The following is a 22,658-nucleotide window of genomic DNA, read 5'->3' on the forward strand; positions in this document are numbered from 1 at the left end:
AACATATTAAAACACTCTGGTTCTGTCAGACATCTTAAACGGAGGGTGAGTGCCGAGTGATATTGATTGAAAACCGTAAAAACTAACACGGGTTTGCAGTTATGTCTGCAACTTTTTCGAATTAATACAATTCCTGTTTTTATCTGCTATGCTTTTCTTTACCAATGAATAGGACAGATTTAAGTAATAAATGAAAGCCTCCAATTCACAGATTTTAGAATCTGAAGTACTAGAAATGAGTAAATACTAAAAATGACTACTTATCAAGAGAGGAATGTACTGAGTCTCGGTATCATCTAAGATAGTTCTCACTTCCATACGAATATAACATTTACACCTGGTCATTCAACCATTAAAGCTTATCCATTGGCATTTCATTTACTTGCCAAGTCATCATATTTATTCATGTGACAATATATATTACACTCCTACTGCTACACATCAGGGAAATAAAATTTGTATAATAGAAAAGAAAAGGCTGTTCATCCTTGTTTGTCAGGTTTCAAGCTGTGTATTGAATGGAAAGGACAATCGCATTTTATCTGTAGAAGCCCTTATGATTTTATATTTATGAGGGCCTGGTATGGTTATGATATACACTAGCAGCCTAAATCATTTTTCCACCTCTGCTAACTGGATATCATCACATCAGTTTGAAATATGAATCTGTGATACAATTAGACATGTTGTTAAATTAGACCCAATGACGAGCAACAACACCAAAATGTAGGAAACCCAGGATAACTGTAAAATATGATGATGCCATTTATGCCCTCCTGTATACAAAAAAAAAGGTAGCAACAACCTTTAATGAACTGCCTGGCCACTTTCAGTGAGTAAACACGATAACAATAAGAGAAACATAGAGGAATCTTCATTTTGGTGAATAAAAAACAGAATACTATGATAGTTGAATGCTCAAATTGGGGTGATGTCAATACAGGAGTACCACAGAGATCTACACTAGGACCACTGCTCTTTCTAATTACTGTATATCAGTATATCTTACTGTATATCAGATTTAAATTGCATTGTAGTTATTAAACTAGTCAGGTTTACAGACAGTAACAAAACAGAATGGTTATGAAACATTATAGAAGTAGTAAATTAAATTTTAAAAGATTTAGATAAAATTCAAGACTGGGCAAACACCCTCACAGATGAGATTTAATGTAGAGTAAGTGCACTTACATGTAGGCTATATAAAACTATACACAATGGGAAAGGCTAAACTTAAAGGGGCTACTTATGAAAATGACTTTGGTGTTTAATGTTGACGCATTATTTACATCTTCTAGACGATGTGTGCAAGTAATAAAAAGGCAAACAATTTTAGGATATGTGGTTAAAATTGTAGAATGTATGCAATTTATGTCAAGGGAAGTTTAATTGTACAATGCATGAGTAATACCTCATTTAGAACACTGTGTATAATTTTGGTCACAATGTTATAAAAAATATATTGTTGCTCTAAAATTTGTCCATAAAAAGCAACCAGATAAATTCAAGTACTTAAAGGCATCTCCTACACTGAGAGGCTGAAGGACATGAAGCTTATGTCTAAGATACAGATGACTACAAGTGGACTTGGAGGCATTGACAACTTCGTACCAGCTGATGTCTTCATAATAAACAGTGAGACATGAACCGGAGAAGTGGAAACTATGGGGAAGTGCATTTAAAACTGAGAACAACAGGCACTACGAATGGAATTGGCTAGATGGGCCAAATTTCCTCCTCTCTTTGATAAACTTTCTTATGTTCTTATGTTCCTTTTCTTGTTTAACTTTCTAGTTGTAAACTATCAACACCTTTGAAACCCCTCTGGCACTGTGAATTCCCTTTACTCCACCGCATGAGTGTAAAAGTCACAACAAGCAAGAAATGTGTCCCTCTTGTGTGCTGTTACTCAATTTAGTAATATTTCCATCAATCTTAAAGTTATCGAGACAGAAAGCACACTGTTGGATTTGAAATATGCAGTCCTGCACTTCAAAATTCTCACAAGTCTCTTGAACAGCCACCACCATATAACCCACATCAGTGTTTTTTTCTGCTCCAGTGTGTTCTTTTTCAATCTATAATAGGGGAAGAAGCAAAGTGTAAAAGTACTGTCTGAAATGATGTGGTGGGTCTTTGTTTTAATATGTGCTTTGGAATATGTGTGCAGTCACCCTGACTGTACTAATAATTTACTTTCATTTAAAAAGAAGGGGTGCAATGGACACATGGTTCTTAGCACTGTTATTTCCAAAACTCCATTGACCAGTCTCAGGCATCAGTCTGTGTGGAGTTTACATTAATAGATACCTCCATACTGGCAAAGCTTGATTGGTAAATCTGTATTGCCCCTTTGTCCATGGCTCTGTGATGGAGAGGCATCCCATCCAGGATGTGCTCTCAATTCCATTTTGTTACCCGCATGTCCAGGTTAGGCTGTGTGCCTGTGTGCCCTGCTCTCTAAAATATTAATCTTTCTGATAACTGAAGGATGGTAAAGAAGGCAGGGCTCACTATGACTCCTATAGGTCTGTTGAAGAAAGATTTAAGCTGATGATTGACTTGAGACAGTCCTTTATTTACAAATGGCTATTCCTACTGTCATTGTGTAGCTGTGCAATTCAATATCTTACAGGGAGACAGTTGACACTGATAGACCTGAACCGTAGCCATATCCAGAATCCTTTATGCTCGAGCTGAATGAATTTAAGTAGATTCAACTTATTACAAATCTCCAGTGGTGTTGCTTACAAATTCTATGAAGTACATAATCATAACAATGTTTCTTAATGTCTAATTTCTAAATATGTTGTCAAGGGAAATTGTAACAGATGCCTGTAAAGGGTTAAAACTAAATCTTATCCTTTACTTCCAGAAGGAAACTAATTTTCCTTGAGGTAGTAGACCAATTTTTCTTAGAATGTCCATCTCAGATAGAGATTAACTTTGTGATGCCAGTAAATTATGTAATTATGAAAACAAAATAATTATATTAATAAGATTTGCCCTTCACCGTGATTATATAATATACATGTGAAACAAATTTAGCCTGGTAGCATAGATAGAATTTTAAACACTCAAGAAATACAGCACATATCCAACATATATTAGTCATATATATACTTAAAAATTATTCCACACCGAAGAAGTCTCCACAGCCAAAACGTTGTGTTTCCTTTCATCTCTTTTCAGCATGGAATAAACCTTTTACTTGTTCTTTTGCATATATTAATTATGCAATTTTAATTGACTATGATATAATGAGAAGTTACATCCCCACAGCTAAAGCAGAGAGTATAGTTCATATTAACACAACATGTGTGATAAGATGTGTGTTTCTGAGTATGCACATGCAATGGTTTGTACACTTACAAACGTTCACTGACTTCACTCATACTGTAATGATGTCACAGCTCAGTAAGGAATTAAAGGTAGGAGGGCTGCAGGGAAGAAATGTCACAATAAGGAGGTACTAGGACATACCAGATGAAGCTGATCACTGAAAATCCATAAACCTAATTACTGTTATTAAAGACTAAAAGGTTTGGTATGTGATGCATGTGCTCCTACAATGACAACCTTACCATACACTGTGGACAAACATGAAGGACAGTCTGCTGAGTATCAGCAAAGCATTGGGATTTCAAGGAAATTCCATATATGTATCTGATTTTATAAGTGTGTAAAGAATTTCTGCATGGGAGAATAACTTTGTTCTGGTGGTGACAACATAAAAGTCTGTCTATGGTGTTTGCTAATTCTTCACTTTTGATATCCTTGGGCATTGATGTCATCTTTAGGACCAGACTTTCTATTCTTGATGGTAATCTCACCATACAGCTTTAATCCAGCAATGTTTCGCCAACAGTAACACAGGCCCTCAAACATTTTGTACAATAATGGTTGTCCCCCTTGGCGAGGGTCACCCAAGATTTTCTGCTTCGTTCTGGGTTCACTATCATGCACTGGTTCACCATATCATTCACTGGAGTCTAAAGGCTTCCCTGGTGCAAAGGGTGCTGCTTTTGAGCACACACAGTTTGCCCAGAAGTCTTTGGCTAGTTTTAAGGAACCAGACACCCCTGCTAATGGTTCATTAAACGCTCTTTACCCAATAAATTACAAGTGGGAAAAACTGTATGTTAATGAACATCAACTCTACCCATTGCCAAATAATCTCACTGATCTGACAGCTACAGTACAGATTGAATTTTGTGTGTGCAATGTCTACATGCCTGTTTATGACATATTGTTTGCAATCTTGTGTTCTGACTATTGATGGACACACCAGGTATTGTGCATTCACACATCATATAGTCCTTATCACACATAATAAATGACATGATATCAGAACAGAAAATATACCACATCCCTTGCTTTATCTCATTTCACATTTGTCTTAACCAGTGCCTGAGCTTCTGAAGTGCTTCAGTATAGACAGACTGATATGTTGTACTTCAGCTGTGAAATTGCTAAGCACCATTTCTTTCTTTATTACATTCCAAGACACTTTCCCTTACACGACAGCTTTAAACTGTGTGTCAAGGAGTAAAAAATAAAGTGGTTATAAAGAAAAAACTACTAGGCCTTCAAAAATGGCAAAAAATTGGCACTCTGATATTAACCAATGAAGCAGAAAATCAGCCATTACAGATATTTTCTTTAACAGATTTCCAGAAAAATAAATTCTACATTTGGATGAAAAATGCTTAAGGATATTCAAAATTGTTGCCAATTTAGATGTGTATGAATCTACTGTCTTATTCCCTTAATATTTGAAGTTCCATGGTAGACTGGGAAAGTATATTTTATAAGTTAATACTTTAATGTTTTAAATGTTACTCTTTGAATGTGTGTCTGGAATTTGCAAGCCTTATTAAAACAGTCTGTCTTCTAGCTTGTAGTACAATCAACATGAATTGTTATTGCCTGAAGCAGAGTACATGTAACACTTAACATATTCATTCTACATTTATTTAAACACAAATCGGTGCAAATAGGTCTGGACATTATCTTGATTATACAAATGAATTTTAAGAGGTTCCTCATAAAAAGGCAGAGTGATTGTAACTTATGTAATGAAAAGCTTAAAATGAAAATTCACTTAGTCATTTAGGTACTGTCCTTTTCCATTTTATATCTTGAAAGTCACAAACAATTTGTAGTAAAATAATGCTTTGTAAGTCTCCATTTAGTTAAAGACATTTTTATGTATTAAGTATTTATGATCATATCTGTGCCATTAGCACTCAAGCAGCAAATGAATTGGCAAACTGTTATTGTGAGTAATGCGATAATAAAATGCAATGTTTCCCCTCCATAAGTATTAGTAATGTGTTAAAAGAGAAACACTTTAAATATTTTATCAGCTTAGATCCAACTGATTTTTTTTTAATTGCTGGCATTGTTTTATGGAACAGATCAAATCTCTTGGCTCTAATGCTCTTCCTAGTCCAGACCCTGGTACTCTCCCACCTAGAGAGTTGTAACTCCCTCTTTGTCAGCCTCCCTGGCAACACCATCCTCCTTCTCCACCTCATCCAAAAAATCTGCAGCTTTCCTTGTCTTTTCTCATGCTCTCATGAAGGACTACTCCAGTCCTTCCGGTGTCTCCCTGCTGTCACGCACATCCAATTCAAAGCCCTAACTCTCACCAACCTTTGTCTCAGGCACTCTGCTCCCGCCTATTCACAGTCTCTTTCCTATCAGTACTCTCTCTTCCCCCCTCTGCTCCTCCTCACCCATTAGACTTTCCGTTCCCCCCTTCTGTTCGCACACATCCATAGCCCATTAATTCTCCACCCTTGCTCCTTGATGGAGGAATGAATAACCAACAGAAGCCAACTGTTCAGTCCCTGAGCACCTGCTCACTCTGTTTAGACAGCACCTACAGTATAATCTCTCAGCTTCATCCCTCAACGGCTATGACACGGTCTTGCACCAATGTTTTTAATTGTTATACTGGCTTCTGCTAAGCAAATAAAGAATAATCATTAATAGTAGTACTTCCAGATGTACAGCAGTAATAATACCCAATAATAACTCATGTTTTAGGTAATGCAATATTACAGTTTAAATAGACGATAAAATAATACTTAAATGTGACAGAAGTCTTGGAAAATGAGAGGACTATAATTAATGATGTTTCACTATTTTCTACAGTTTTCCTTGAACTGTTCTGTATTTATGGGCTATACACATTGAACTATATAAAGAGTGAAATGAGAAGAGTTTAGGGTGATCAGGCGAGCTTGATCTCCAGGAGCAGTACCCAAACTGTATTTGTGAAACAAAGTATTGTGATCCTGGAAAAATGCCATTCAAATCACCTCCACAGCTCAGCAAAGGTAAAAAAAACAAGCATAGCCAATCCTAATGTGCTGCAGAACATCATTCATTTTGAAAGTTCGAATTTGGACATTGTGCGAGAACAACTCTGGTCTTAAAGCTAGAGTATGCCTTGACAGTGACTTCACAAAGCTTAATGAACACAAAATATAACCTCCCCATGATAAAAAGGAACATAATAGGCAGTTTGATATAATCATATTTTCACAACAAATTTCCCAAATTTTAGTATAGAGTAAACCAAAAAGAAATTATTTGCTTTGGTAAAATACCAATGGTTACAAAAGAAAATATGACATTCAGGCCATCTAGTCCATTTGGAAGTGATAGGTTATTGATCTCAGGATCTCACCCAAACATTTCTTAAATAGTAAATTATCGGAGGATTTGACCCCTGTTGACCATGTGTCTCTAGTGTCATATCAGTTTTTCTTTTAGTTTTAAAGGTATTGACGTTTTGTTTGAAAACAAATGTTTTGATTAATTCTCATTAAATGAGAGACAGCAAGAGGATTTCGAAGAGTCAGTTATTGTTATGACTCAGTCCAGCTTTGAAATATAATGATGTAGTAATACCCATACTGTATATTTGCAAGATGCTTCGTAATGGTAATGCAGTCAATATTGCATAGATGTCTCTCCGGTGCTGCATGGCATTCCCAGATCTGCCTTGAAATAAGTGACACCTTAATTTAATCACTCTGCTTTCTTTTAATAAATGTAAACACACACAGAGCTGTTTTTGTCTCAAAGACAAGCAAAAATGATTACTACTGGTACTATACTTTATAGCAGGAGGGGTCTAGATGTATTATTTCACAATCTATACTGCATGTTAATAGCAATAAGCAGGCTGTAGTGTTTTTCTGAACTGTATTTTAGCCACGCCTACAATATATCTGTGATTAAATCTGATGGAGGAGCAGTCTCTATGATATATTATTATTATTATTATTATTATATTATTGCTTACACTTATATAGCGCTTTTCTGGACACTCCACTCAAAGCACTTTACAGGTAATTTACAGTATAGTGTCCCCGTCACTATACTGGGGCATTAGGACCCACATGGACCGCAGGGTGAGCGCCCCCTGCTGGCCCCACTAACACCTCATATATGCGTAGTGTTCAGCAATTATAATTCAATAGGAAACATACTGGTGTTTTCTGTACACGGCATGAATCCAGAATATAGAATGAATACAGAACATTTATTTTATTTAATTAATTTTAGTGATGTCACCTTTACTAAAAACAAGTTTCAATAATGTGTTGTATGTTACATGGTAGGAGGCTTAACTTGGCCTATTCGGGAAACAGAATGACAATAGTGTCAATAAATTCAGTGAACCAATTGTATTGTTACTGTTCCAGAAATATGTGATACTAGTGTAACAGGGTTCATCTGTGAGCATGTTTACAGTGACATAACTCCCTAGAACATCCAACAGGCAACGAGTTCTCCCACAATAGGGTACCAGCCTTTTGACATAGGGGAATTTATACCATTTGGAGGAAGAGCTATGTAGATCAGGGCAGGAAGCATTCCTAAGAGATAATGCTTAAATCAAGGCAAGGGATGTGCAAAATACATTCTTGCATGCTGTTTCATCTCATAAAAAATGGAATACTGACAAAAATAAACCTTTTTGCATATTGCCCTAAAATAAGAATATCCACCTATAATGTCTGGCTAGGTTTTACGATGTTGACATTATCTGTGTTTAAAAGATAACCACCATAATAAACCAATAACATAGTTGTCATGCCATGTGTCTGGACCAGCTACTCATTTACTGATATGCAATCATGTCTATTTTAAGAACACTTGTATTCAGCAATCTCTTCTTAGCTTTATCTAGCTTTATCTGTATAAGCTCTCATAAGCTTTTGCAAGCATATAAATAACACAGGTACATTTTATCTTTTGGCATTTTAATATATCTGTTCATTTTCTGTTTTGCAGTTCCGTAAGTAATTGGGTGGATTCTAAGCTTCCACTTAACTTTAAAATATATTTCTTCCATACTGGGGACTCGTAAAGCTTTTTCCTTTGTTTAAAGTACTACCTCTTCAAATGGCATGGATTTTGTCTTTTGAATGACTGCTCCTGGTTTTTATTGTAGTGACTGTTCTGCTTCACAAGTACAGCCTTTAACAACTACATCTTACGTGAAGAAAAAAAGATTAATATGTAATTAACTGTGTTTTCTTCCACAACATTTTTGTCAGCCTACACTTGTTCTGGAACTTAAATATAAAAGCTTCATTAAAGATAATGAGTATTTAAGAAATATTGACTGGTTAAGATGAAGTTTAAGCAATATTCTGGAAGACTGAAAAATGGGTCAAGGCAAAAAGCAGGAATTAGGTGTAGGAAAATATGGATTCAGGTTACAAATTAAGCCTTGCCTCCTTCTTCATTCTGTAATAATATAACGCTATATTTCATTGTTTATTTGCTTGCATTTTTGTTTAAAAAATAAATACAATTCTAAGAATAACAAAAAAGGCAATAGCTATAACGTTCCAAGTTCAAGACGTTAGTCAAATGAAATTCCAGTTTTTCTGTTCCTCAACAAATGCAGCACCATCTCCTGCTAGTGTGCTGAGAACAGGGGTTAGGTTCTTCCTATTTACTGGATGGACATGAAAGACTGTCAAGGTGACCCAAGGTTAAAATTCATTAGTTAACAGCATTCACCTAAGCAAAAGCAGAAAAATAAATGAGCAAGAGATGGGCTGCCAGCCCAACTACCCCTGAGAGAATTCAGAACATGCTGTTGCCTCTCTCTGACCTCATCCGTCAGTGGTACTCACAATCATTTGGCTGAAACCCACCCTGCTGGGGGTATGACACATCCATTGCCTCTCATAAACCACTACACAAGCCCTCGTTCGACGTGGGCTACAAAAGTCAAAAACAACATGATTTCAAGGCCTGCATTGGGGGGTTTGGCATTAATGTTTTTCCTTAAATGTGTTTTCAAGCAGCCTGTTTTTTAACAACTCGAGAAGCCACATCAGTGTGGTCATTAACATGCATCCATCTGACTTGTTCTCAAACAGGAAATTAACAGTCAAATCCAGTTATCAATCCTAATCTAGTAAATAATGTAGATGAATAACAAAAAGGTTGTATCTGATATGTGTCATAACAGAAAACAAAGTTATGACGAGGCACTTCTATTTTGCACTTATCAAAATGAAATATTCATCTTTTAAAATGATTTGTCTGGTCACACTGCAATTAGCATCAGTTGTATTGTAGTTAATACAAATCTTTGAAGGCTATGAATGTCTTTAAAACATGGGTATTAAAATAAATAAATGTGACTTTTTGGAAACTTACCACTATATGGCTAGTGGTACATAGTGGAACCATAATTTGGCGTAACTGAATCAACATATGCTTACAATTACCAATTATTAAATAATTTTGAAGTGAAATCAAATATATCAATAAAGCTAATTAAATCTGAAATTCAGTTTTCCTTGTAGGGTGAACAAACAAATAAGGCTTTGACTTAAAGAGATCTGAAAGGGGAACTAAAATTTATATTAAGAAAATCAATAAAGAAATGAATTTTACATTATGCTTATGGGCCTTTAACCTTTTAATATTAACCTTTAATTTTTTTTTTAACCTCAACACATTTTCAGAAATTTCTCCAGCTGCAATTATTTTGCCTCACCCACCACTTAAATTTGTTGAGGATGTATCTGATATAATTCTGTAAACATGCCAGTTTTCCTGTGATCTCAGTTCTAAGGAAGCTGTCTTGGGTTTTAGTGATTGGAATGTATAAGGAAAGTCTTTGTCAAATGTCACTGCATAAAATGTATTAGATACATCTATTCTAATGTCCCAGTAACACAGCCTTCTTTTTATGTGTTTAAACACGTTACTAATTCTTTGCAAAACAAGGATGTGTGATAGCTAAATTGGAGGCACTTTCAAACTCTTAAACTAGGAGGATTAGATCTCTGCTTCTTTCTCAAATCTCAAAAACTTGTGGTTTTTGAGATTTAGCAAACAGGAACAATACGCAATGCTTTTCTGACATCTTCCCATGAAAAGCAAGGTTGATGATACATTTGCTTCGTTAACTGGAATACAAAATAAGACTTTATTTTAAGGCATGATATATGAGTAAATGATTGGAGGATTCAAGGAAAGCCGTATTTAAAGGTCGACGTAGTTTGAAGAAAGGTTCAAAACATGAAGGAAGACAAAGGTATCAAATGAACAGTGCTAATAATAGTTCATACATAAGTCCTCTGACCGTGTAACCACACTCTTAAATACCTCTCAGATTTCAAATATCATTTTAACACAAGCTTTTCCGGTCACTTTCTTTTCATGGAAGAAAGCAGCAGGCCTGCATACTGGTACACAGTACTGCTCAATTCACACTTGTCAGGAAAAATCATGTTTTCAAATCTGATTATTTTAAAGAGAGTATTAAGTCATAATAAGGAACAAGTAAAGATCTTATTAAAGGATGTGTCTAAAAAACATGGAGTCTGGTGGGAGATATACGTCAGCCTTGCTTTTTATGGGAAGATGTCCGAAAAGCATTGCATACTGTTCCTGTTTGCTAAATCTAAAAAAACTCAAGTTCTTGGCAGGAAGGTCCATAGTTCAGTGGCTAAAATATTGTTAAATGTGAAAAGTCCTGGGTTAGTGCCAAGATGTTTAACTGTCTCTTATGGTTTTTAAGCTGTGCTTTCTAAAATGATTCTGATTATAAAAAGAAAAAACCATTGCCTTCTCAAGCATACTGTATATAGATGAACTAAGATTTTTTTTTAATATGCAGCATTATATTTTAGATGTTATCACAAATTCCAGTACCTTTAGTACTGTAACTATGTATGTCAGAAAAAGGCAAGCATTATTCAATAATATCAATTATTGCAACCTTCAAAAGAAAAAAAACTTTTGTTAACTATGGAAACTTTACTAATTTTAAAATCTCAGAGGGATACTCAAAAGACAGTCCTAGAATTATGTTAATTTAAAGAATCCTTTCATTTATGTCTCAAGATTGACTGGGCATTGTACGTAGTAATAAGTAAATTCCAGTCTTGAATCTGCTCAGACAAAGTGATATAACATGTAGAATTTTGTTTCTACAAAAAGTTTTGCTTTGAATTGTTCAAAATAAAGATCTATATACATACATTGTATATAACATATCTTTCTACTTAAACAGGAGTTTTAAAGATAAATTATTTTTAAGCAATATACTTAAATTTTCTCAGGATTCTAACCAAATTTATGCAAACAATATTCCCCGTGTTTCTTGTTTTTTAAATAAAATTAAGCATGTGATTTTAAAACTAAAGAAAACCCATTTTGTGACGGCAGATTTCACCAATTCTTCAGTGTTTCTTATGTAATATCCATTAAGGTAAATTGATTTCCGCAGTGCAGTTTATTTGGGGGCCTTTTGCGGTTCCCTGTCAAATTGAAAAGTGATCATAAAAAGCCACCATCATATTTCAGTGGTTCATTCTGCCACATATTCACAGCTCTGGTCTATTTTAATCTTAGTAATGCAAAACAGCATTCAGTGGAAATAATAGGTTAGCAATGGTATAACAGGGATTAATACAAAGCTCTCTGTATTCCCTGTGGTAATGATCAAGAGAACTCTGAAGATGTTTCACATACAATACAGAACTCTTAATCTTTTCTAGTGCAGACTCCAAAAATATTTCCTTAAATTTCTGCATGACAACAGTAGGAAACTGTTTCAAAATCTGTAAACCAATGCTTCATAAACTAAAGACCTTTGGAGCCTAATGTTTGCCTCTACCTCTACAGATTGCTTTGGTCTTTTCATAGTAGTAATAATAATAATAATAATAATAATAATAATAATATAATTTCTTCCACAATTGCTTGCAAAAGTTTATAGCATTAAAAGGGAAATACAGATAATTGTAATAGAAGATTGTCTTGACTCAACTGCAAGATTAAGACAATGGCCTTCTAATTAACAACTAGCTCCCAACCAGCTGCTGAGCTGGTTTGCATTCATTTAATTTGAATGGCTGTGTGTTGGAACCAAGTCAGTTGGTTCTCAGCAGTCTGGCTATGCTGTTGACACTGAATCATACCAACAGCACCAGAAACAATGCTAGATACAGTAACTGTCATTAGTCCAACAGAATCCCAGTGAGTTACAAGACATTAGATCTTAGTAGAGCCCTACATCTATCAGAGTTGATTAAACCCAGGCCAATATGGCTTGTGAGGATAATTTATTCTGTCTCATATTATTCAGGATTATTCTGGTTTTGACACTGATTTTCAGTAATGATCTTTTACAAGCATTCCTTAGATGGCTAACGTGAAAAAAAAAACGGCAAGACATTTCACTAATAGCATTTAACATATGAGATTCAAATTCACAGATCTTCCTTAATCTGAGGTTTCATGCTTATGTTTTAAATGTATAAGGTCAACAAAAATATTTTGATAAATAATTTTGTGACATATCAAAAGCTTAAATATGCCAAATTTTACTCATTACCAAACAAACTGGGCAGGACTGTGCTGTGCACCACACATCTCATATAGTTTTGGCCATTACCAATGAATCATGCCGAGTCGTGTTTAGAATTTTTTTTTCAAAAAAGAACAATCTGAAATGTGAACACAATGGAGCTACTGAGTAGTATAAAGAAGGCTCGAGTTTCCCCAAGAAAAGAAACAGATACAAAAATCTAAATGCTAAAGGGTACATTACCAGGTGTTTAATGTATATACAGTATTTAGATCAAATACTTCTGAATAGATATATTTTATGTATTAATTTAAAATATTGGTATATTTAAACAAACCTGTACTTAACCAAGTTAAACAAAATAAGAATGACATTATTGCTTTGGTACCATTAATAAAAGTTAATAAGCAGACAGACCAATTACTGTGTGGCCAGTCTTTGCTATATATAAACATTAAAGATTCCTGCTTACAACACAGCTTGTTTCAGTCTCGTCTTTTTTAAGCCTTGTGTTACATGTGCACAGAAAAACACAAATAATTAAATAACTGAAAGAAATACAGTACCCCATTTCCATTTCATATATAAATGTAGTGCATGTACACATTGGCAACGAATTAACAAAATGTAATATGAGCCTGAAAGCTACAAGACACACTTCTGTTCTTGGATTATGACAACAGCAGGTGGGACTTACTAAGTTCTAAGCCTAAAAGTTACATTTGAAACATCTTTAAGGCTAAAGTGAGAGGGTTCAACCCTATATCTGGTTAATAAAGACCTTAAAATTATGAGAAAACTCAAATATCTGTCATTCAATCACTAGGGGCAACATATTAATATTACACTGTGGCTCAATGAATGAAAAATATTTTTTTTTCTGAACTAAATGCCTTCCTTCTATTCATGATCTGTTGTATTATATAGAGAGAGGCAATAAAAACGCAACGGATGAATACTGTTTCCAATTACCATTTTTATTGCCTCATACTATATTGTAACCCTCCCCACTATGCCACCATTCTATTACACAACCACTAAGAAAGAGAAGATCTGCAACCTTATTTCAGTAGCTAAACCTTCAAAACGTAGTGTCTGCCCGGTCTATGCATGCTGTAAAAATTTAAGAACAACAATATCATATTTGAGTAAAAATTAAGAGCTGTAGACATGTGTAATATTTCTGTTCGGTTATCTATAACTTAAGCCTACACCCGTCGCAATGCAGCCATGCATGGTCTGTTGGCCTTAATTATTTTAATGAGATGTGTTTGCTGATTTTACGGATATAAAGGAGATTTCATCAGTGTGATTGTTCTGACACAAATGACTACAGATTGTTTAGACACTTTTATTATTGCTTTGTAGTTCTTTTAAAATATTCCTGAACAAATGTGGCAGGAGAATAATTATAATATTGTGGTATAAAAGAAGAAAATAAAGTTAGAAATTCTCCAAACTACTTGGAAACATTTTTGCTCCTTATTAAGCTTTCCCATTTCTCTATAGGTTAGCAAGAAACCATACTAATGGCCAGACAGCAAATCCAACACAAAACTCTTATTTTAAAGGTTTTATCCTCTACATTTCCAAAACCCTTTTTTCTACATTTTACATTGCACCCAGCATTTATCTTTGATCAATGATGAACGTACGTTTAAAAAGATATCTTTTAACCCGCAAATTTATACTGCATCCACAGCACGAGCCAGTTGTTGATCCTTTGAAATGACATCCCTGGCTGCGTACTACAGAGACATGTACTCTCAGAGAGTTAACAAGCCTCCAAGGAAGTAGATAAAATATTACAATTTATATACATTAACCCTGCACAAGAAAGGGTGCTGTTGGACAGAAAAACAATGTTTCCCATTGTTATTTTAAAGCAGAATGCCGCACCCTAAAAGACACAGAAAAACTAGCTATGCACACATAAATGTCCAAAGCAAAAACATGAATACAAGAAACAATTAAGAGAAGGAACTCTTTACAGTCCAAAGCTAAGCATTCCCCAACCACCAATGGGCTTGCTACGGATTTTTAATTGCATGTCATGGCTTTATCCACACAACTAGTGAAGACACACCTTAAGAGGTTTTAGCATGGTGGGGAGAGTTGCAGTTTATAAAATGGTTCAGATCAGGAAATTGCCCACAGCGCATGGAACAAAACCATAAAGACTAATCAAAAGAGCAACCAAGAACAGCTTGAAGGCTAGAGGAAACAAACATGAGCTTTTCAGCTCCAGGAGGAAACAGTCCGTGAGAAGACACAAAAACGAGAGGGACTGTCAAAATACTATGTAGCACCTACAGTAGAACACAATGTTGCTCACAATAAGGTAGAGAGCTGTTTTGTTGTAGCTCAAAAAGTCTGCAACATCATGCAGTTCCCTCAAGGACATGACTTGTGGATAAACAAGCATGGTAGCAAGTATTAACACAGCCAAATGAAACCTTAATTACTTCATTGAGAAAGAAGAACGTCTTTTTGAAACCAAGGCATTGGATTTGCCAGTCACTTCACCTTATTACCTTACGTGCTGAAAATCTATGGGATGAGCTTCACAGAAAAATAACAATGCTGGACTGAGTAAAAAAACAAAAGGCATCAGACTTCTGAAATTGTGTGACGGAATGTCTAGAATACTTACAGCAGGAAATATAAGTATTTTGCTGAGAAACATTCTATTACAGCAAAACACCAGGAAAGTACAAACTATGCTGAGATACGAAATCAGATTAATCAATAGTATATTTTGATTCTGGCTCACATTTCAGTGACAGTAACAGGTGCACCAATATTCAGTGCATATTTTTTCCAAACAAAGCCTTACACTGTCATTTGAGAGGCCTGCTAAATTTTTGGAACAGTTTGGACTCACTTAAATTGTGTTGTGTATTATAGTAGGATGTACAGTACCACCGATTTTCTTTTGAACTAACATTGATTATATTCTTGCTCATTTAAACTAGGTCCATGTTCAACTCCTGCTTTTTTCCCAATTACTTATTTGCGCTTAATGTAGTAAAGAAAATGATAAAAAAAGTACTTTATAACATATGTTTAGTTCAAATTTCTTTCTGTTAAACAACCTTCCTTTTAATATGAGGAAAAAAATTGACTAGAACACATACATCTAAAAAGATACATAAAACTAACCTGAGCATGTCAAGCGTATCTTAATTTCCATAAAAAAAGAAAACTCTGGAGTAAAAACTAATGAAATGCCAAATTCAAAGTTCAGAAGACAAAACAATTTTAGGACCCAATACAGAAAATTGATATTGTAAAAGATATTAGTAAATGAACACTGGTAAATTTATGACTAGAAAGGCAAGGAATGTTTTTACTTTTCCCATTTTTTATTGTGCAAGGAACGGCTTTGTTTTAATTTTACAGTACTGGGTTAAATATATCTTGGAAAAATTTAATTCAGTGGAGACTTCAAACAGAGCAGGTGCTCTCATAGGTACAGCACTTTTTTTTTAATTTGAGGCTTTAAGCTTCACATTTGTGTGCCCCTGAGAATTATACCCTTAGTAAATGAGTAAACTATTACTCTCTACATATCTTCTCACACAAAATTGGGTCATAAGAAAACAAAGAATTTTGCAAGTGCTTGATGAAAAATAAATTATATAGGCACAAGACACAAAAGGGTTCTTAAAGCAGCAATCTGTCTGTCTTTTTAAAATGCATGGCACATGTTATCAACCGATGTGCCTGCCTTAATCTCAATGTTTGCCTTAAAATGCACCCATCTCAGTTGTCCAGATACAAAATATTGCTAAAGGTTTTCTTTAAAATGATCTATATTTCCTTTTGGAAATATTCTAAACAAGGGAAAAATATTTTCAAATATTTCTTTTTTTCTGAAAACAATCATACTATAACAGAGAGCAATGCACCGGACACCATTCACAAAGCATTAGACAGTAATAAGCTTGTTAATTGAAAGAAATGTACTCGATCAGCAAAGTAGTGAATGCTTTATGAATAAAGCTGTGCGTTAAATAAACCTTTTCTTACGGAATTTCATTTTTGAGAGATAAGTGATATCTATCATGTACAGGACTCCGTGAGATCCAAGAATTGTATTTTGCTGTCCTTCTACTTATCAACATTAAAGAACCGTTTGCTTTTCCTCCAGCTGAAATGCCTAACATTCATATAATAAGGATTCTGTCACATTCATTTATTAGGATGTCCTTAACGTCTCTTGAATTCAGATAAAAAAATGCCAAGTCTACATCGCATTTGTATCAATAACCATGTTGTGTTAGAGAAACTAAAAGGTGCAGTTTACAGCCTTTTCACTTTGCCTAAAAACAAATTCATTTTCAAAACAAAGTAGAAATAACTAGCAGCGCAAGTAATCCTTAATAAAACCAATATGGAAGAAATGTAAACTTCAAAGGGAAATGATCCATCAGTTTCAAAGGAGCATAGCTTCACACTAATGAACCTAAGGCTAATGTTACAAACACTGTACTATTTAACAGCACTCTCATATGAATTAGAATTCCTATATTATGTCCTATAATTACAGCATTTCTGAGATTGCAGATAGGAAATTAGGCTGGTCAATTGTAGCTGAAGATGATTCATGCACAGAGAAATTGTATGACTGTCATCAAAATTTGCAGTAACAGATTAAATATTTCTAATTGTTTATATTCAAACAAAAAGGAACCTAATGTAATGTTATAGGGGTGGTGGTGGTGGTAAATATTAAGAGTGGCAACTGTTTTCATCACTTCCATAGCATATCATCCACATTCCTATTGTTTTTCCCCGCAGTTAAGACTTAGTCAGGCCGATTTGTTTTGAATTATTCCTAAACATTACTGCACCTTTCAGTGCCTCAAAACGGCTACCACAGACGACTGTAAACATGAGCTCATTCAGGCCTCACAGTGGAGAAAAGAAAGGAGATAGGCTGTCTTGATCACAGCAGGGTAAGACAATAAATGGAAATCAGCAAGAAGCACACTGAAGGTTAGGAAAATACTATATTCTTTATTGAAAGATATTAGTATACGTGGAACTGTGTAATAATAATAATTTCATGCAAACGATCAAAGGCAAGGGCCACCATGCTCAGTATAGGGTTAACAGAACAAAAGCAGCATCCAATGAGCAAATGTGTATATGCTACAGCACATTACAGTACAGCAGGGTACATCTTTTCTACAGAAAGATTACATTGGAATTTGCTATTCAATGTAAAACAAAATAAAAATAAAAACATGCATTAAATTCTAAAACAATAACAAAAGGTAAAGAACCACAACCAAAGAATATAGAGACATTATTGAATCTAAGAAAGAGGATTTCTATAGCAGTGCAGGATAATCATCCCTGTGAAGTGGACAGCATTTTGTATTGCCTCGGTGAAGTCCAAATAATTTGTTCGTAATTTGAGAACTGGACAAGGGTTCCCATATTCCTTAGAATATATTCAAATTTATTGTTGAAATGCGTAATCATAAAACACGTCTCTTAATCCTTTAAATTTCAAAGGAACGGGTTTAGAAAACCCTCCCAGATAACGACTGTCCATTTTAGCGTTCCGTGACAGGTGCAGTATACCATTACAGTGCACTGTGCCTCAAATCGTTTGCAAAATTTAAATATTCAAAGCAAATTAATGCAAATTGTGCGTGCGAAGGCAAAACTGCCACAAAATAAAGTATTTTTTGTCAAGAGAAAAATCGGAGAAAACGCCAATTACAAAATATTTATCAGTACAATGCACCTTCAAAGGGTCGGAGAAAGGGGAGACGAATATGTAACAAACCCTAGTGTTTGATGAAATATTGCTTTGAACTATGGCAAAATGTGTCCACTTTATAGGAATTTACAGCATAATGTAGTCTTTAAAGACTGGATGGGAGGTACACAATGACATTTGTTTTAATTTCTAATGCTACAATGGGTTATTTACTATACAGCAACTTGACAGAAAAAAGACAAAAGGTTTTCTATAGGAGGTGTTATTTTTTAGTCTCTTGATTTACACGAGGATATGCTGCATGACTGAGTGAGTTCTCGTTTTTAATGCCAATGTCGTCTTCTGATGGAAGGAGTAAATGAGGAAGAAGGGATTCACAATACAGCTAAATGCAGAGTACAGGCAGAGGCCACACCACACAGCAGCAGATGACCATTAGCTACACAATGAAGGGGGGGACAAAGATCTGATAAATGCAGAATGTAGAGCCAGCCTCGATACTATGAAACAGGAAAAAAGAACAGAAATAAAAACACAATGAAATCATTGGTGCTACTGTATGTCTTTTAAGGCACGTCACATTATTATTACATAATCAACACAGATACTGCATAATAATGGAGACTAGTCTGCAAATTCTGTAGCTCGATTCAGCCTGACCTGAACAACAAAAGCAACGAAAAAACGCCACTTTCTACGCTACTTTAAACCATAACAGTACGGTTTGTTCTTTTTATTTTACTCAGACGCCAAGAAGTGTTCTTGTACTTGCAACACCAGAACACAAAGACCGTGTTTATTGCCAGAATGTTTGTGGAACGGATTACTAAGGTGCATAAACAAGATAATATAAAATTTGCCCCCAACAGGCTAAGCGGTTACGTGTTTTTAGCCACTTGACAAATTGCATATTATACGTAGGTAGAAGACCAAAAGTGAACGCATCGTATTTCAAAATACATAAATTGAATGGCTTAACTCCTGAATAAAAACCTCAATATAAAAAAAATCTAACATTTAGACTATAAGAAATCCGGTATTTCTCACAACTGTTACGCTAGGACTGGTATATTAAATTACGAAAAACATGTAGCTATATATAACATAAAAAACTGTGCAAAGATCCATTTTCAGAGCTTACAAATTAGGAAGGCAACAAGCAGATGGTTAAACGTGCCACACGTTACACTCGCCTAAAACGGGCATATAAAAACTAATCTTGCGCAAACTTGATTTTACACCACATTATATTCAAAGCCTAACAAGAATCGCAACATAGCTACACGTCGGGTTAAAAGAAGAAGAAAAAAAAACAATACCTCTATTTCTTACAGAGCCAAAAACAGGAAGAACCAGATATCCAACATGCACTAAAACCATCCTGGGAACCTTTGTTAGTACTGCAGCCTGTATAACAGATGGCCCATGGAAAGGGTCCCTTCCAATCCCCTATACATTCAAATGTGGAGAAGATCCTGCAGCTGCCTCGCAGACAAAGAGAGAGCGGACCAATCACGGGATACCTGAGTTAAAGACCTGGCTTCCTGTGACACCCGGGGTAGCCAATGAGATTCGCCGGTGGTTGTATTGTGCGTAGGGTTCCTCTTTGTATGGAAATAGTACCTACTATCATAAATTATCCGCATACACACATCAGTACACTCCTCGCTGAATTTAAACGCAGTTTTTTTTTTGCACGATTTCATTTCTTAATTTATTTTTTTTGCGCTCCGTTCCACTCCTACATTTACTTTTGTGATTTGAAATTAAAATTACAACGATGAAAAATTACACACCTACACACAGAAAGAGTTAACTGAAAATACCAGTATTTGTTGTCCTTTGTCTTACCAGCGTTTAAGCAATGTCGCTGTAATTTAGGAACGTTTAAAATATATTGTTCATTTAGTAACAGCTTTGAATTACTATGTGGTATATTACTATGTGGTAATTTGAAGTGAGGATTGAGTCCCAATGTTAACTTTATATTTACATCAATTAATAATAATAATTTAATCAAGCAAATGTAAAATGCAGAAATAAAAAAAAAACAATAAATTGGTATTTTGATAATAAAATTCCAAACGTTTAATATAGATGCTGGTCAGTACTATACCAAAGAATTTAAGTCTATAACCTACATTGAGGTAACAAGTAACTTGCTAAAACCTTTAAACAACCAATTTTAAAACCCTAGTTTTACAAGACTCTTGGCATTTTTACAAGTGTTGTTGTGCAGAAAACCCCTCTGTCTGAAGAATTTTTTATTTTTAAATTGAATTCATTTTTTTCCTGGTCATATATGTGATTTAGGCCCCAACTAGCTCTGTTGGTAGAGCATGAGGCTCACAATCTCAGGGCTGTGGGTTTGTGTCCCATGTCTGGCACCAGGTCCTCCATGTTGGAGGCTGGGCACGAGGCTAAGAATCCAGTCCTGGAAAAAACTAATGTTACAGCAACAGGACGTTGGTGTCCCTACATGCTGGAAGGTATAATGGGCAAACATCCATATACAGTATGTGGTTTTAAAATCAAACTGTGTATAAAACTTCAAGACAAATAAGCTCTCATGAATCAATTGTTATTACACCTCAGTGAAATTGAGCAAAAGCACTAAAATCTTGCTGACTTTATCAGGAATTCACCAATAGCCCAACCAAGTGCATGCTACTGTCTAGTGCTCTCTATTGCAAAGTGATGTAGATTTTCATCCATTATTCTGGTAAACATGTAGCTTTTTAATTTCAAATGTTTTACCATTTAAGATTTTCAGTAAGTTTCTTCAGTTGCCTTTTATCATATGCTACTGTATACCATTTTCTGTTCACTTGATTGAGACAGGATTCTGACAATAACCAAATCTGCAATTCTGTTTTTCAATATTTCTTGGATTCCTGGAATTTGCGAAGGAACAAAGTGTGCTCTATATTTAATCTGGACATAGGCTTTGTGAAGGGACTTTTGCTTTAATCTGCAATGAGCACTAAACAAGGTACACAGTCTATATACAGTATCATATTCAAAGTCAGTTGGATATAAAATTAAACAGGGTAGTGTTCAGTTGAACAGTTGTTAACTGTGGTTGACTGATGTTAGTAAGGGTATAACCAAAATTGAAATGCTACAATAAGGTGTTTCTGCTGACTTCCAAATTATTGTTGCCTGGTCATTTCAATGTGGTATAAAATAAGCAAAGGATGGCTTTGTAAGGAGTAGTGTTAAAAAGGTATAATTCAGTTTTGAGAATTACTCTGAGCATTATGAAGTCTGCAATCTTCATTCACATTAACTTTCTTTTAAGTTCTTAAAAAGTGTAGATATTCATCTGCTGAGGATAGAATATGATTTTTAAAATTACCCCAACTGTCTTTGCTCTGCTGCAGTTTTCTCTGTCCAAGTGTTGATAAAATACTGTAAATACAATGAGAAACAAATAAACACAGGAATAAAACAATATATATAATATGAGAAGATCTTGATTCCATAGCCATAGGTGTTGTTAATGTGGAGTACAATAATGTACTGTACTCTTAACAGGATTATCAATGTGGCAATTAAGGACATACCCACTATGTTCTACCGGTAGTGTAAAATAAAATATACAGCATAAAAACAGTGCAAAATTTAGTAACGTTATGACTGAGCCTTGTCTGTTTCTGCATGGAGAATCTGTTTCTTTTTTATAACAGATAAATGACAGAAGGTTTAAGGGGTGACTTCTCTTCTTGCAATTTTAAGTAATATTGGTTTGCATATGCATTCTCTTTCGCAACTTTACAGGATTCAAAATAAAATATACCTGGCATTTTTAATAACACCCTAACAACATGAAGTCAGTAAAATAACCTGCTGCACGTCACTGAGCTCAGTACAAGCATGTTGTCTGTCTTTTCCAATACACCACAATAAGATAAATAGCAGAGATACTGGTATATTAACAGATGGGGCTGTTTATTTGCTGCTGATATATTAGGCACCAGCCCAGCCCCATATGTTAGTTTTGCTGTTAATTTCTGTGCCCAGCCTGAGTGACACACAGACTGATTAAATACA

At 34.9% G+C, this 22,658-nt stretch overlaps 1 protein-coding gene across 2 annotated transcripts in view; it reads right to left on the bottom strand.

The window, feature by feature from the left end:
* LOC102697865 (E3 ubiquitin-protein ligase ARK2C) overlaps nucleotides 1-20,117 on the bottom strand; it is a 39,971-nt gene extending 19,854 nt beyond the window's left edge. The window contains exon 1 of one of the 2 annotated variants that reach the window (XM_006627108.3): nucleotides 19,925-20,117. In XM_006627108.3, the coding sequence (XP_006627171.1) occupies nucleotides 19,925-19,985 (61 nt within the window). In that variant the 5' untranslated portion in view covers nucleotides 19,986-20,117. The remainder of the gene's footprint in view (nucleotides 1-19,924) is intronic. The other variant, XM_015340168.2, reaches the window with a different exon arrangement.
* Nucleotides 20,118-22,658: the final 2,541 nt, after the last annotated feature.

Source organism: Lepisosteus oculatus, chromosome 3 (genome assembly GCF_040954835.1).
Source record: "Lepisosteus oculatus isolate fLepOcu1 chromosome 3, fLepOcu1.hap2, whole genome shotgun sequence".
In the NCBI taxonomy this organism is placed as follows: Eukaryota; Metazoa; Chordata; class Actinopteri; order Semionotiformes; family Lepisosteidae; genus Lepisosteus; species Lepisosteus oculatus.